General features: G+C 41.7%; 1 protein-coding gene across 15 annotated transcripts in view; it reads left to right on the top strand.

Moving 5' to 3' along the window:
• The window catches only part of DCAF1 (DDB1 and CUL4 associated factor 1), a 90,110-nt gene that overhangs the window by 71,009 nt on the left and 1,758 nt on the right, over window positions 1-17,343 (top strand). For 6 of the 15 annotated variants that reach the window (XM_042929507.1, XM_042929503.1, XM_042929508.1 and 3 more), the window contains 3 exons: window positions 6,297-6,305; window positions 11,620-11,872; window positions 16,126-17,087. In XM_042929507.1, coding sequence (XP_042785441.1) covers window positions 6,297-6,305; window positions 11,620-11,872; window positions 16,126-16,184 — 321 coding nt within the window. In that variant the 3' untranslated portion in view covers window positions 16,185-17,087. Of the gene's footprint in view, window positions 1-6,296; window positions 6,306-11,619; window positions 11,873-16,125; window positions 17,088-17,127; window positions 17,205-17,343 lie in introns of those variants that run through there. The other 9 variants (XR_006199857.1, XR_006199854.1, XM_042929509.1 and 6 more) reach the window with 7 other exon arrangements.

The following is a 17,343-nucleotide window of genomic DNA, read 5'->3' as shown; positions in this document are numbered from 1 at the left end:
ACTCTCTGCCCCTCTCCCGCTTGTGCTCTGTCTCTGTCTCTGTCTCTCTCTCAAAAATAAATAAACATTAAAAAAAAAAAAAAAAGAATAAGAAAAATAAAATGTTTAGTCTACCTTCATTTGTTCCTTCTCCTGTGCTTTTCTTCCTTTATATAGATTGGAGTTTCTGACCTTGATGATTATCCTTCTCTCTGAAGAATTTAACATTTCTTGCTAGACAGGTCTACTGGCAACAAATTCCCTCAGGTTTTGTATTGTTTTGTCTGAATAAGTCTTTATTTCTCCACTTTTGAAGGATACTTTCACAGGACAGGGCTATGGAATTCTAGGTTAGTGGTTTTTGTCTCTCAGCATTTTAAGTATTTCACTTCCCTCTCTCTTGCTTGTATGATTTCTGAGGAGATGTGAGATACAATTTTTATCTGTTTTCCTCTACAGGTAAGATGTTTTTTCCCCTTTGGCTTCTTTAAGGATTTTTTTTTTTTTTAATCTTTGTTTTTCTGTAATTTGAAAATGATGTGCCTAGGTATAGGTTTTTTGGGGGCATTTATCTTGCTCAGTTTTCTTAGAGCTTCCTGGATCTGTGGTGTGGTGTCTGACATTAATTTTGGCAAAATTTTCAGTCATCATTGCTTCAAATATTTCTTTTGTTCCTTTTTTTCTTTTCCTTCTAGAATTCCCATTATGTGTATGTTATTCCTTTTGTACTCATCCCTCAGTTCTTGGATATTTTGTTCTGTGTTTTTCAGTCTTTGTTCCTCTGCTTTTCTGTTTTGGTGGTATCTATTGAGATATCCTCAAGCTCAGAGATTTTTTACTTAGCTGTGTAGTCTACTAATAAAGCCCATCAAAGCCATTCTTCATTGCTACCACAGTGTCTCTGATTGATAGCATTTCTTTTTGGTTCTTTCTTTGAATTTCCCTGCCCTGCTCCCATTGTCTATCTGTTCTTGCATGCTGTCCAGTTTATCCATTAGAGAGCCCCCTTAGCATCTTAATCATGGTTGTTTTATATTCTTATTCTTACAACCCCTGCCATATCTAAGTTTGGTTCTGATGCTTGTTCTGTCTCTTCAAACTGTGTTTTTTTTCCTTTTTAGTATGTCTTATAATTTTTTTCTTGATACCTGGATATCATGTGCTGGGTAAAAAGAACTGCTGTAAATTGGTCTTTGGTAATGTGGTAGCAAGGTGTGGGGCCAGGGAAGTGTTTTACAGTTTTTTGTTTTTTTTTTTTTTTTACATTTATTTATTTTTGAGAGACAGAGACACAGCATAAGTTGGGGAGGGGCAGAGAGAGAGGGAGACACAGAATCGGAAGCAGACTCCAGGCCCTGAGCTGCCAGCACAGAGCCCGACGTGGGGCTCGAACCCACAAGCCGTGAGATCATGACCTGAGCTGAAGTCGGATGCTCAACCGACTGAGCCACCCAGGCTCCCTGAAGTGTTTTACAGTTCTATAAGTAGGTCTCAGTGTTTCAGTGAATCTATACTTGTGTACTGTGAACTTCACACATTTCTCAGTCTTTTCTATCCCCTTTGGGAGGGATCAGAGGGCTAGAGTGGCTGAAGTTGGATATTTCCCTTCCCCCAGGTCAGTTAGGCTCTGATAATGTCCCAGCAGGTTAGGCTTTGGTTAAATAGTTTCTCCTGAGGGGAGGTCTTGTTAAGAAGAAGAGAATGCTCTGATGTATTTCAAAATGGTCCCCCTCCACCTCCTGTGGGAGGCCCAAGGGGATTTTTCTCTGATATTCACAGTGAGAACCTGGTCAACCTCTGGGAGGTGAAACTCACAAAAGTGTGGGGGCCCTGATGACTCCGTCCCCCTGGAGTTTTTATCTCTCACATTTATCCTTAGAATTGTGTCTAGCAATTTGTCAGTTACAGTTCAGGTTTCCCTGCCTTGGCACTGGTTCCTGTGAAGGTTTATCCTTTTGGGTTTATGCTCTGACAAGTTCTATTCTCTGTATTTTCTTGTTGGTGTCTCCAATTCTGGGGACAGTGGTGCCTCTCTGACCCCACCTCTGTCGAATTTAAGAGGAGTTGTTGATTTTTCAGTTTATCAAGCTTTTTACGTGTTAGGATTGGTGACTTTAAGCTTCTTATATGCCACACTGTAAACCAGAAGCAGTACCATAGTTTTTTGAATGCCATATTATTAAAATGGATCGTTAGGCTCTGGAGTTGAAACCACTTCAACTCTTCTGGAGTTGAAACCAATGCAGCTAGGGATCCCTAGTGGGGAAGGAGATTTCCGTTAATGCTTTCCAGCTGCATGGCTTGGAGGGTCCTCAGTGATTTCCTTGGTCATGGGTAAGAGGAGCCTGCAGTGTTTAAAGCTCACGTGAGTTCTGAGATATGGGTAAAAGGGAGAGGTCTTCAGAAGGATACTTCAGAACTTTTATTTGTGACATGGCCTTCATGTTTTCTAAGTGGTGTTAGAGCCTCCAAATGTTACATGGTTGCCTTAGGTTGGTTTCTTTCTTTCTTTTTTTAAAAATTTTATTTTTTTAAATTTACATCCAAATTAGTTAGTATATAGTGCAACAATGATTTCAGGAGTAGATTCCTTAATGCCACTTACCCATTTAGCCCATCCCCCTCCCACAACCCTTCCAGTAATCCCCTGTTTGTTCTCCATATTTAAGAGTCTTTTATGTTTTGTCCCCCTTCCTGTTTTTATATTATTTTGGTTTCCCTTCCCTTATGTTCATCTGTTTTGTCTCTTAAAGTGCTCATATGAGTGAAGTCATATACTTGTCTTTTGCTGACTAATTTCGCTTACCATAATACCCTCCAGTTCCATCCACATAGTTGCAAATGGCAAGATTTCATTCTTTTTGATTGCCGAGTAATATTCCGTTGTGTGAGTGTGTGTGTGTGTGTACACACACACACACACACACACACACACACACACACACACACAACATCTTTTTTATCCATTCATCCATTGATGGACATGTGGGCTCTTTCCATACTTTGGCTATTGTTGATCATGCTGCTCTGAACATTGGGATGTATGTGTCCCTTCGAAACAGCACACCTGTATCCCTTGGATAAATATCTAGTAGTGCAATTGCTGGGTCATAGGGTAGTTCTATTTTTAATTTTTTGAGGAACCTCCATACTGTTTTCCAGAGTGGCTGCACCAGCTTGCATTCCCACCAACAGTGCAAAAGAGATCCTCTTTCTCTGCATCCTCGCCAACATCTGTTGCCTGAGTTGCTAATGTTAGCCATTCTGACAGGTATCAGGTAGTATCTCATTGTGGTTTTGATTTGTATTTCCCTGATGATGAGTGATGTTGAACATTTTTTCATGTGTCAGTCGGCCACCTGGATGTCTTCTTTGGAGAAGTGTCTATTCATGTCTTGTGCCCATTTCTTCACTGGATTATTTGTTATTTGGGTGTTTAGTTTGATAAGTCCTTTATAGATTTTGGTTACTAACCCTTTATCTGATCTGTCCTTTGCAAATATCTTCTCCCATTCTGTCGGTTGCTTTTTAGTTTTGCTGATTGTTTCCTTCGTTGTGCAGAAGCTTTTTATTTTGATGAGGTCCCAGTAGTTCATTTACGCTTTTGTTTCCCTTGCCTCCGGAGACGTCTTGAGTAAGAAGTTGCTGCAGGCAAGATCAAAGAGGTTTTTGCCTGCTTTCTCCTCGAGAATTTTGATGGTTTCCTGTCTTACATTTAGGTCTTTCATCTGTTTTGAGTTTATTTTTGTGTATGGTGTAAGAAAGTGGTCAAGGTTCATTCTTCTGCATGTCGCTGTCCAGTTTTCCCAACACCACTTGCTGAAGAGACTGTCTTTATTCCACTGGATATTCTTTCCTGCTCTGTCAAAGATTAGTTGGCTGTATGTTTGTGGGTCCATTTCTGGGTTCTCTATTCTGTTCCACTGATCTGAGTGTCTGTTCTTGTACCAGTACCATACTGTCTTGATGATTAGAGCTTTGTAGTATGGCTTGAAGTCCGGGATTGTGATGCCTCCTGCTTTGGTTTTCTTTTTCAAGATTGCTTTGGCTATTTGGGGTCTTTTCTGGTTCCATACCAATTTTAGGATTGTTCTAGCTCTGTGAAGAATGCTGGTGTTATTTTGATAGGGATTGCATTGAATATGTAGATTGCTTTGGGTAATATTGACACTTTAACAATATTTGTTTTTCCTATCCAGGAGCATGGAATCTTTTTCCATTTTTTTGTGTCTTCTTCAATTTCTTTCATAAGCTTTCTATAGTTTTCAGTGTATAGACTTTTCTCCTCTTTGGTTAGATTTATTCCTAGGTATTTTATGGTTTTTGGTGCAGTTGTAAATGGGATCGATTCCTTGATTTCTTTCTGTTGCTTCATTGTTGGTGAGCCTTAGGTTGGTTTCTTAATAGAGTCTGTTCTTTTATTCTCATGGCCTGTTGTTACCTTAGACATCCCACTCCCTTAATGCATCATACTCTTTTCCACTTTACCTGTCATGAAACAAGATGTACTTTATCCTTGAATAGATAAAGAAGATGATGTTTTTGAGCTATTTGTCAGTACATTACAGTGGTAAAGGTGGCTGCAGACCATCTTATCACTACCAGATATCAGTTGTATCTCAAGCTTTTCGGATGTTACATGTTGTCCTGTAAACCTAAACCAAAAACTGGGCTTATTTGAAGTTACTTATCAACACCATTATTTCTACCCTCCCACATCCTTGCAGTTTATGAGGGAGTGGCAATAATAATCTTACTTAGTGACTGTCACCTGTGTCCAGTCCATGTGGCACCCATTATCTTTGAAGGAGAAGGTCAAGAAAAGAGAAGCTAGCATTGCCCTAGACACCTTTGGGTCTGGAGAGTTGCTGTTCCCTCTGTTGGCCTCATTGCTCTCCAGACACGAAGTGATAAGAGGGGAATTTTTCATGGCTAGCTGTGAACAACTTAAGAGAAAGGACTTACTGATTTTTTTCCTGTGCTTCTATTTAACTTTCCTTTTGAGAGGTTAAGGGAAAAAGAGATTAGAAAAGGGGTAGGTAGGGTAGTTGTTAGGACTTCTGACACTCAGATGCAGGAAGGATCAAATAGAGGCTTTCTTGTCATGGAAAACCAAGGTTGAGAGGGGCAGACTCAAGGGGGTCCTAACGAGTGGCCCTAAGGCCCAGTCTGTGGAAAAACCTAAAAGCCTTTAGCTGGGAGGAGACTAGGTGTCTGCAGGCAATGTAGGTGAGTTAGCATTTCTTCTGTATTTCAAGGCTTGTTTCATTACATATTGACACCACTGTCCTTAAGGATTGTCTGGTGCATTTCATATTTAAAGGACCTTATTAGAGAACTGGTTTTATTCTTAAGTCATTGGCATTTTGGTTTTTATTTAGAGATGTTTTAGTGGGATAGACCATATCTCTTCAAGCAGTTCCCCTTGTAACCTGAATTCTGTTGATTCACATGTCCTCCTGGAATCTTGCAGTAGTGTTTTTACTGTATTTACCAGCCATCAGATTTCTGTCTTTCCTCTGCCAGCTTGATTTTATTTTTAACTATTTTTCTTTTGTGCACTTCACCTAATTTTAAAACTAGAGAATTAATTTTCTTACAAGTCATTTGCCATTCAAAGTTTGTCCTAGTCTAGATATCTGCTCTTAGGTCTTCTCAGATTTCCCAGGTCTGACTTATATGGCTCAGGGATGCTGGCACCTGTGACTGACATCTTTGAATTTGCCTTTTCATTTTAGCAAAATAAAATCAGAGGTATGAATGGTCAGCTGCCACCTGATAAAATGGTCCAGCATAAAGTACCTGTTTAAATAGTTATTTATTTAAAAAGCTTTATTGAGATATAATTTACATACCATAAAAATGGTTGTCTTTTACCCTTATGTTTAAATAAGTTTGGAGATTAACAAGAAGAGATGAATGGAATCAATATATTGTTGAATGAAAACATATATGATGTGTTTGACATCCATAATATTTGGTTCCTAAGGTTGCTAGTCCTTTAGCCTTCAGGCATTTGATGAAAGCACAGACAAGTCAGTCATTTGTGAAAGCTCATATTATCCATTGGAATTTTGGTGTCTGTGTCATTTTTAAAAAAAAACAATTCAGTCAACTTTGATGTTGGCTTTTAGGATACTTATAAAACCAAAGATTAGTTAATTGATAATTGTCCCTAGAATTTGAAAAGGCAATACATTTCAACTAATTATAGTTAACCTTAAATTAAAAAGGAATAATGCTCTCTCTTCTCCACTCTATTTTGGAATCTGGGACACACTGTGTGCTGTGCTTCCTGTGTGTTCTGCACTGCCTAGAAGCAGATGGTAAGAGTCTTTACTGATTACACACCTGCAATAAGCCTGGTCAGTGATTCCTGAAAGGCCTTTTTCTCTCCCCCTAAATTTTTAAAATGTACATGAATTAGATTCTGCTCATGAGGAGAGAAAAACACAAGTGTTTATGACTCTGAAATAAACCTTTTATTTTAATGATTGTTAACACTAGGAACAAGTGTCCAAAGGAGGAGCAGGAGTTTAACTTTTATAAAAATATGACACATTAGAATGTCAACAGAGTAGGCTTAGGTTTTAATTACATTTTATAAAGCTGTCCTGGTTATGTATGTATGTATTTGATTTTTAAATGTTTAAGAGAGTGAGCAGAGGAGGGACTGAGAGAGAAACAGAATCCCAAGCAGGTTACACGCTGTCAGTGAAGAGCCTGATGGGGCTCAAACTCACGAAGTGTGAGATCATGACCTGAGCTGAAATCAAGAATCAGGACTTTAACTAACTGAGCCACCCAGGTACCCCAAACTATCCTAGTTTTTAGGTGAACTGTTTTTATTTTTTTTAATTATTATTTTTTTTTTCAGTTTATTTATTTATGAGAGAGAGAATGTGGGTGAGGTAGGGGCAGAGAGAAAGATGAGAGAGAATCACAAACAGGCTCTACACTGTTAGCACAGAGCCCGATGTGGGGCTTGAACTCATGAATCATTGAGATCATGACTTGAGCTGAAGCCAAGAGTTGGATGTTTAACCGACTGAGCCGAGGCGCCCCTAGATTAACTATTCTTATTATTAGTATTAAAAATTTTTTTTTTTAACATTTACTCATTTTTGAGAGTGAGAGAGACAGAGCATGAGTGGGGGAGGGGCAGAGAGAGTGGGAGCCACAGAATCTGAAGCAGACTCCAGGCTCTGAGCTGTGAGCACAGAGTCCAATGCGAGGCTACAACTCACGGACCATGAGATCATGACCTGAGCTGAAGTTGGACGCTTAACCAATTGAGCCACCCTGGTGCCCCAAGATGAACTATTCTTAAAGTATGACCAGAGGTTTGGTTTTCTAAGAGGTTGGTAAAAGCTATTTCTCTTGAAAAAGAGACATGTATTCAAGAAGAATTTTGAATGGTCTAGACACAAATGCTGCACTAATTTAAAAAATCACATTAAGTCCTAGAGTATAAGACAGTTGGATGTAGCACAGAAGGTCATTGGAATACCTGGAATCACTTTTTTGATTCTGTCATTAGGAGTCTGTGGATAGGGTATATTATTACAGAAAAGTAGAACTTTAGAACTAGAAGGTGTTTTAGAGGACATCTTGTGCAGTGCTTCATTGGGGGTGCACTTCACAATTCCTGGGGAACCTTTCCAAAATCCACTTGTGTGAGCTTCATTCATAAAGGTTAGTTCTGTCAGCCTGGAATATGTATTTTGGAAAACTTTTTCCCAGGTGATTCTGAGAATCATTATCTGAATAGGAGTCACTGACTAAATTAAATTAAATCACCTCTTTAATAAGAAATTGAGATTCACAGAAGTTGGCATTAGAAAAATGTTCAGTAAATAGTGCTTCTGTTGTAATTCTGGAACATGGACGTGTTTATGGAGCTCCTGGGGTTTTGGATCTGGGATGGGATAACCATAGAGAGCTGGAGAGACCAGAGATGGGCAGCAGGAGGGAGAATGTGGTTGGTGAGTGTAAGGAGAGTGGGTAGGAGGGAGTCCTGGGGACCTGAGATTTGTGGGAAACACTATAGTCAACTGGATGTGAAGCCATAGGAGTGGGAGAAGTGAAAGATGTATGAGATTTTTCACCTGCTAACTGGGAGAAGTATGGAAAAGGTACTAGGTTTAGAGATGCTTTGAATTCAGTTTTAGAATTAAGAGATTTTAAACTTCTGTGGTACGAATGGGTAGAGCTGTCTGAGAGTTCAAGATTTAGGAATTAGGAAATATAAAGACAGAAATAAAAGTTGTAGGAACCTGTGTGCCTAGGAAATCTGCAAGAGACCTGGTACAGATGAACCCAGTGCAGAGGCCAGGATTAGTGTCAGTCACTATAGAGAAGCCCCACCATTGACCATTCAGGCCTTCCTTTTTCTTGTAATAGGAAATAGGTTTCCGTCCTTATAATAGGAAAAACAAACTATTGTTGAACACTTCATATATGCCAGGCACTTTCCAAAGAGATTATTATGCGTACATGCAGACATGTTTTTCTCCCCCTTAAATCCTAGCAACAGCTCTGTGAAGCAGAGTAAATCATCCCAAAGTCAGGTATTGTATCAGTCGACTAATGATTGAGCAGGTGGCAGTGGGTCCAGAGACCTAGAATAGGGTTTAGGTGGAAGTAATGTGGAGCCTATGTGGATTGAGAAGTAGTTCGGTTTGTGCAAGCTTACCCTCTTCAGAGAAGGTGAGAAGCCAGTGAGAGAAGTGTGAGGGAAGTTTAGGTGTGTGGGGTGGGAAGTGAGTGACTGTGGTAACGAGATCCAGAGAGGACCGCTGTGTGGAGCATGAGTGGAAGGCTGGCTTCCACTGAAGGAGAGGGGCTTATGTTACCAACCAGGTACTTAAAACCAGCAGAGAATATTCCTAAAATTATTTCCTGGACTTTCTATTGAGTTCAGCCACAGAATTAGATTCTACAGTATTTTGGACAGATCTTGTGAGCTGCTGTTTCATGATTCGGGTTTCAGATTTAAAATTTAGAAAGTGAGTTTATGGCTATATCCATGTGTAACAACATATATTAAACCGGCATTGGTCATTAATCATAGAGTATAAATGATGAAGTGATGGGTTTTACTTGAGATGCAGATACAGCTCCCCTTCCTACTCCTTGCCCTTTCATGGTCGTCCTATAAGACCTCATGGCCTTCTGGGGTGAATATATATAAACTATTTCTTCTACTTCAAGATTAAATAAGGGTTGGATTTTTAGTCTTTTGGAGGAATTTGGAATGTTATATATGGTTCAGAGCTCACACTCTGAGTGAGTTATTTTCTAGGATTGCTTTTGATTTAGGAGGTTTTTCACAGTTCTCTTGGATCAGCTAGGCTTTGATATCTTTAGAAATGAAAGCGAATGGCCTTCTGAAATTTGCTGGCTAACAGATACCTGTTTGAACAGTGTGACCTTTTACATAACCACTCAACAGTAGACCTTTAAAAGTTATGGGACATTGAAAATTTATGTAAATTGCCTAGGTTTACATAACATGTAATTGGCAAAGTCAGGATTCTAACCCAGGCGTGTTTGATCCCAAAGCCTGGGCATTTTTGCCTGTCCCATAGTCTTTATTTTTTTTTTTTTTAATTTTTTTTTTTTCAACATTTATTTATTTTTGAGACAGAGAGAGAGCATGAACGGGGGAGGGTCAGAGAGAGGGAGACACAGAATCTGAAACAGGCTCCAGGCTCCGAGCTGTCAGCACAGAGCCCGACGCGGGGCTCGAACTCACGGACCGCAAGATCATGACCTGAGCCGAAGTCGGCCGCTTAACTGACTGAGCCACCCAGGTGCCCCTTGTCCCATAGTCTTTAAATAATGCCGAACATGCATATCAGTAACTATTAATTTTAGAATCAAAAATAAAAAATTATGCCGTCTTAAATTTTATATATTGTCCCACAGAGGCTTAAGAAACACAGGGCTTTGGATATTCTCTTCTTTAATGTACTTGTTTTTAACTGTGGTACTTTATTAATGGATTAAACTAATTTTGGTCAAGGCCATGAAAATATGCCTGGAAAAAAGAGGCAAGAGTTGTAATTTGGTAAGCACTTTGGATTATTTCCCTGAATTTTGAGCCTTCTGCCTTCTCCCAGTATTTGTATGAGCTCATGTGTTTGTAGGGGCTGAGGAGCTTGTCTGTGTCCCAGTTTGTCATTACTGCCTCCAAGTACTCTCAGCATTTTTTCAGTGGATGAATGCTTACTTAGCCATCCTTGTGGAGGTGATACGTGGCCAAGGCTGTGGGAACACTGTTATCAGGCTGTCGTGTGCTTTCACACACAATTGCATACAAACTCTGGTCTAGACCATATACACGTTTGTACAGGCCTTAGGATTACTGGGTATTTAAAGGGATTAGTTTTTCCCATATAGCTGCCAGAAATTGTTGAAAAGTCCAAGTCACTGGGTCAAACAGTATGTCAAAATGTCTCTAAAGGATGGTTCCAAAATTATCAAAAGTCCGTAAAGCAGGGCTACTCTGCTGAATGTGAGTGAGCCTAATTTACATTATAGTTGATGAACTCTATGGCCACTCTAGTGGCCAAATGAGCACAGAATTTTTAGTTTTTAAGTGATTGCCATGTAGCAGCACTTTTAAAAATGTGTTCTACATATTTTTTTCTGTGCATGTTGGGCTTGTTCTTTCTTGGCTTTCATTAGGGCAATGTATTAAGTGAATTTTATATTTTATTGCAGGAATTAGAAGAAGCGCTTTGCTACTAGCAAGGTTGACAGTTGGTGTTTGAGCAGAAGGATAAGTGAATGTTGGTTACATTTACTTGGGAACACCTGTCATCCTTATCAAAGCAGAGGTGTCTTGGTTTCCTTTCAAGCAGGAGAGGACACAATTTGAATTCTAGTGCAAAGTTGAATTCTGGCAGTTGCCAGAATGTATCCTTTACAAAGCTCAGGGTACCCAGAACCAAGTATTTTGTTAGTTTTCTGGTAGTTTTCCTGCCTTGGAAAGCTCTCTTAAGAATGTGGAAGGAACGATGGTTTCTCTAACATACTTTTTGTGTGTTTTTGTGTGTGTGGCTTATAACCGAAAATGTGGGTATCTGTTCTGTATTGTAAAAGTCAGTTTTGTTGGACAATTAGATGATCACATCTTTGGTTATAAGAGCAAGGGCAAGAACTTGAAGGGCTTAGGAGCTGACTCAGCAGCTGTGTTCTTTCTCTGTCTTGTTAAAGCATTGCTTTTTAGATTCTAGTAGAAGCTTTTGTTCCAGTGCCCCAACTGATTTTACTTGGTTTGGTTGACGCAAGAGAGAGAGAAGTGCCTCCTGGGTTTTGTTATTAGTTATTTAGGAACCTAGAATGCTGTTGGCAAAGACCTCTGTGAGGTGAGTTGTGTGCTTTCTTGGGTAAGGGCTGTGTGACTAGTAATGCCTTTGTGGAGTGACCAGTAATCCTTATCTGAGAGGTGCTTTGAGAATCTTGGGGAACATGTCTGGCCTGTCTCAGTCTTCATTAGATTACCTAGATTACCACTCTCTCTCCTGACAGTTTCCTCCCCTGTCCTTTGAGAAGGAGGGAAAGATTCCCCATGTGGCCCACATGCGCTTAGGCCTCTGTGTTTTCTTAATGGACCTCATGCTCTCTTACCAGGAAGAGGAAGAACAGGAGGAAGAAGATGACGATGAAGATGATGACGACACTGATGATCTAGATGAGCTTGACACTGACCAGTTGCTGGAGGCGGAGTTGGAGGAGGATGACAACAACGAGAACGCAGGGGAGGATGGGGACAATGACTTTTCTCCCTCTGACGAGGAGCTAGCGAACCTTCTAGAGGAGGGAGAGGATGGGGAGGACGAGGACTCTGATGCGGACGAGGAAGTGGAACTGATCCTGGGGGACAGTAAGTGTAGGGCTGACCCTGAAGCTGAATCTTGGTACCCAGGGAGAGGTCCCTTCCCTGAGCCCTCCCAGCCAGCAAGCCACACCAGGATTCTGTGCCCCATAACTATAGATTCACCACTCTGGCACCTTGAGGAAAAGCGATTTCGCATCTCCAATCCTCTGCTTTCACCAGGCTGTGTAACTAAAAGGCTGTTATCTCATCTGTAAAACAGAGGTTGGCAAACTTTTTCTTAAAGGCTGGACAGTTAAATATTTTATGCTTTGTGGGCCATATGGTGTCTCTTGCAGCTCTTCAGCTCTGCTGTTGTAGTGTAAAAGCAGCCAGACACAAGACATAATTTAATGATTGTGGCTCTGATTCAGAAGTAAAAGTTTATTTACAAACATGCATGGTGGGCTTGGTTTGGCCGGTGGGCCACATAGTCTGTCGATTTCTGCTTTAGAGGATTAGCCTTAGAATGTAGTTCTTCCTGAGGGGCAGAGCCGGAGTCAGCAGCTGCTTATGGGGGTGCTGTGCCTCCTTCTTTTTAAAGTTACGAAGAAGTAAAAGCTCTCTTGTGTTGGAATCTTTTCCTGTGCTTTTGCCTAAGCCTTCTTAGAGGCTAGGCAACAAATGTTTCTTTTTGGCTTCTGTTTTGCCCACTCATCCCCTGCTCTGCCCCCGGCTCAAAGTTATCAAGAACAACCTCTAATTTTCCTACTAATTTCTCTTTAGGACAAGTTTCTGAAGTTGACCCCTGACTATGCTAATGAATCCCAAATAAACCAGCTGTTAGTTCTAAGAGTTTGCTGGCTCTGCAATTATACTCTACCCATTTCAAGAGGACATATCTGGCTGCCTGTTGACAGTGACGTACTTGCTGTGGTCCTGGTTCTTCCTTGTGCTACCCTGGCTGACTGGGGAGCAGTCTCTCTGATACCCAGCCATATTCATGTAGCTAACCCGGCCAGCATTCTCATAACTATGGCAGGTATTATGCCTAATATGGTGGCTACTAACCAAATGCAGCCATTAAAATTTTAATTAAATTAAAAATTCATTTCCTCATTCATGTCCACAATTGAAGTACTTGGCAGCCACATGTGGTTACCATTTCAAACAGCACAGATGCAGAACATTTACATGAAATTCATTTACAGGAAATACTGTGTGCTGGCCTAGGCCCAACTTATGCCAAGCGTCTTCATAGTAGTTGCTTGGTTTTTATAATCATTGGTGTTTGGTGGTAGGAGGAACGTGTGTGTGTGTAAGCAGAGGGTGGTTGTGGTATATATTTAAACATATGTATAAAAGATTCTATTCCACAGTGACCCAAATCCAATTTCTTTGGGATAAATCTTACATGTGCTTCTAGCCTTCAAGATGGAAGGCAGTTGGCTTAGGGGAGACTTTGTTACAGAAATCCTCTTGCTGAAGTTGTATTTTGAGGAGGCTCTGTGGGGGTTGGGAGGGAATGCCTTCTCTATCTGCTCGTCTGCTCTTTACCAGCTTCCATTTTTCTATATTGGAGGTTGAGGTGATTCAGTGGAGGAGGACTTGCCTTGTCCCTAGCCATGGTCAGAGAGCCAGGTAAGAGGGACTAAGGGTCATGGACACATGACAGTATTGATGGGAGTAAAAGGACAATTTTTAGTGAACTTTTTGTCATCTGTGAATAGTGCCACATGGGCTACAAGTTGTGTTTCCTTCAATTACAAGTAACAGGCCAGGAGTACAGCTGGCAGCGGTGCTCCTGACATGAGATGGTCACTCATTTTTTTATTCTTGAATATAAAGCCACTAAATTTGTTTTTGGCCTGTAAAATTACTGCCTCCTTTATTAACTCTTTAGGAAATTCCTTCAGGCCCAAGAGGTAATCTGGAGAACCTTAATTCTTTTAGCAATGAGAATATTACTTTATTTTGGTGGGAATATTTATGATGTGAATATGCTGTAATAGTCGACAACTTGAGGACATTTCAGCTTGGGCTCCAGAGCTGAAGTGGTGATATGGAGGCAGCATGGATATAGCATGTACTGCATTGCTGTCTGTTTTGTAGAGAACAACCCCCTCCCCCCGGCCCCTTCCCGGAGTTTACAGCAGAGCAGAGGGAGCATTCTCTGTACCCTTGGTATGCTGATATTTTGTGTCACACTACTCAGATTAGCTCTTAACCGTTCTGAGCTCATGTAGTAGCCCTTTTAGGATGTGATGAAAGTCATTGAGACTGTTGAAAACCGCAGCCCTGTGCCACCCCATAACTTTGCTAGGCCCAGGTCCTATAGAGAGCCAGTGATCAGTTTCACATGCAGAGCCCCAGCCTTAGGAAGAGAAAACACCTTGACGCTGAAGTCTTGTGTGTTTCTCTGTTGCAGTCAGTTCTGCTTTCCCCAAAAGCTTGTGTGTTGTAGAGGCAGCAGGTTAAACACTGCAGGGACTGATTTTTTACATCTAGACTGCCTTTGCCTCAGAGGGCCTTTTAGAAGGAGAGGTCCTGACCAGAGTCTGGGGTTGGGGCTCTTCAACAGTTGAGGGTGAGAAGAGGCTAAGGAAGCTAGAGAAAGATGTCCTGTCACCTGACCACCAAGAATGGAGTCTGCGCCCAGGCCCTGAAGCTTCTCTCAGACCCTGTGCCTGATTTGCTTAAAGATTGTGTCTCAGTCCTTGTGCAGCTGCATTTTTACTCCTTAGATGTGAGGCACAGTTGTTAAGCTCTTAGCAGCTGCACAGCTGACGGTCAGGTGTCAGGCAGGCGGTCTGGCATTGTTGGATCATACATCACAGGAGCACTAGGGGACTCCCTGGAGGTCTGCCACGGCTGGGACACGGTGCTGTGCTTGGCTGTGGAGAGCAGGCCCTACCTTTTTCTGTTGGCGCTTCCTCCTGGAGTTCTTGCAGCAGGGAAGCTGACAAGGCCGTTTGGTTCAGCTCAGATGTTAGTTCTCTGATCTTCCTGCCCTGACATCCCTGCTCCTCACCAGTAGTCGGGTCGTGCTTGTGCCCTTGTAGGCCCAGAAGCACTGACTTTTCCAGTTACCTCTCGTTTACATTCAGGGCTTTCTTGTATCACAGCTGTCTGTTTGCTGGTTTCACTTTATCCACTTCAGTTTTCTTCGTAAAGGAGATTGTAGTGAATGAAGGAAGGTTTGGGAACATGCATTGTTCTTGCCTCAGCTTTCCTGAGAGTTCTCAGGTATCTGGGAAAGGCTGATGGGGAATTTTTTGGAACCATTGGTGTCCCTCTCTATGTGGGAACCCCACAGCCTGTGGGCATTTGCAAGGCTCCCGCTCACAATCTGTCTACTTCCTTGGAGACCTTGTTAAAAAGGTTTCATGGCTTCCTGAACTGTAATCAAAGGGGCACCAAGACTTTTCCCTCACCTTCCTTCAGCAAGTACTAGAGTCCTTAGGAGCCTAGGTACTATGTTTCCCTCCGATCTTGATCAGCCAGACAATGGTGTATCTACCTCATTTTGAAGGTTCTTTTGCCTAGTTTCATTCCTCAGTGGATCCTTCCAGAGGTGTTAATGTGGTCTATTCACTGCCTGAGAAGGCCGATGGTCAAGCGGAGTGCTCCTCCTGTGCCAGAGACATGGTGCCACATTCCACGGTGTCATAGCTACTCCCTGCTGGTCTCCAACCTAGAGTTTCTAGGTACTCCTCCTCTGGTGTTGCTGCATGCCGGCCTGTACCTTTCTGGGAGCTTGTTCCCTGCTGATTATATTCAGAACTTACAGAGGAATGAATCCTAGGTTGACAGTCTCTACCTTTATGAGGTCTTTGATAAGAGAGTTGTTGAGAGTTTAAGAGAAATCTCACTCTTGCTTGGGCTTGGCCTCCCTTTTTAGTGGTCCTAGGGGGATCGGGCAGGCCTGTGCACCCATCCCTGAAGGACACAAGGCCAAAGGGCTCAGTCATTACTCCCTCAGCCCTGCCCCTTTGCAGCTATGCAGAAGCTTCAGGGCTTGCCTTGTTCCTTTAGCCAACCCCCCCCCCCCCCCCCAGCAGGAAGCACCTCTGGAAAGCAGAGAGCATTGCATCCAGGCCCTTTGAAGGGCACGAGAGTAAAAGGCCCCAGGGTGGCCACTGTTGCCAACAAGTATATTCTCCAGAGCCAGCTCCAAGTAGTTAATTGTTGTGTTTTCTTCTTTCTGGAAACTGGCAGTTAACTCTGCTCAAGCATAAATGTGTGTATGTAGGTGTTTCCTTCCTAAAAGCTTCCTGTAAGCCTAGTGCATAACCTAGTCTCTCTGTCGTCTTCCCTTTCAGCGGACAGCTCTGACAACTCTGATTTGGAAGATGACATCATCTTATCTCTGAATGAATGAGGGACCATCATCATATGGAAGACATTCTTGACAGGCGAGAAACTGAGTCAGATGAATTCAGAACACCTTCCCTTCCCCATCTCCCAGGGCTGTCTTTTAAGGAACTGCATGCCCTGCATTCAGAGGAATATGGCTTAGAGAGCCTCACTGGAATCTGAGGGTCCTTCTAAAACAATAACAACCACAAAAAGACAACAGGGTTTAGGCCCTATTCTGCTTCCCCCCTTCTCCTAGGATGGACAGCTCTTTCCTCAAGGGGGGGGAAAAAACATGTCTCTGGGGTTATTTCACAATATATTTTCTTTGTATAACGTTCTTTACTTAAAGAACAAGAAATAGTTTTTTATAAAACTTAAAAAGAAAAAAAAAACAGGCATTTATAACTGAGGGTATGAACTTATATCCACCAGGTCTCTTGTCCCTGCACTTCATTTTCTATGGAAGAAAATGATGTCTAAAGAACAATACAGAGGCATTTTTACATACGTATTTAAATGAAAAGGAAAATCGTGGTTTCTTAAATTGATAAGGATTAAGAGTATTTTATTATAAATATAATATATGATTTTTTAACCTGTTTTGTTGCCTCATATGCTGTCAGGTTAATTTGCTTTCCTTCGTGCCCGAGGTGGGGAGGAAGGCACTGCTTGTTTGCTGAGTAAATTCCCAGGTTCACCCACCTTCATGGTTTGGGGGCAGCAAGGTCGTTGTGGATATTGGTTTTGTGGAGTTGAGGGAACTTAGGATATAAGTTCACTCCCTCTATTTTTCTTTGTGATTGTTTTTCAAAAATTTTTTTCTTCCCTTTCTCCCCAATGTGGAAATTACAAATCAAAGGCCTTTTTTCTTTAATGTAAAGTGTATTTATTTAAAAAAAAATACAAAATAAACTACAAGTCTGTCTTTGTTTGTTCATGGCCTTTCCCTGTTCTCTTTACCAAAGTGTGATGGTCCCTTTCCCTGCAGCTCTAGCCAGCCAGTAGAGAAGACGCCTTCTGGGAGAGGCAGTCCAGGATGGCGGTGAGAACACATTCTGCCCAAATAAAGCACTCTGGGGAGAAAAGTAGCTTAGTCACAGTGTCTAAACCTGGTCTGCAGCCGTGCTCCAGAGGGAGTAACGGTCTGTGCCCGAGAACCAACCACGTGGGGTGGAGGAGAG

Source organism: Panthera leo, chromosome A2 (assembly GCF_018350215.1).
Source record: "Panthera leo isolate Ple1 chromosome A2, P.leo_Ple1_pat1.1, whole genome shotgun sequence".
Taxonomy (NCBI): domain Eukaryota; kingdom Metazoa; phylum Chordata; class Mammalia; order Carnivora; family Felidae; genus Panthera; species Panthera leo.
Note: the sequence above shows the minus strand (reverse complement) of the source record. Positions and strands in the feature narration are given on the sequence as shown.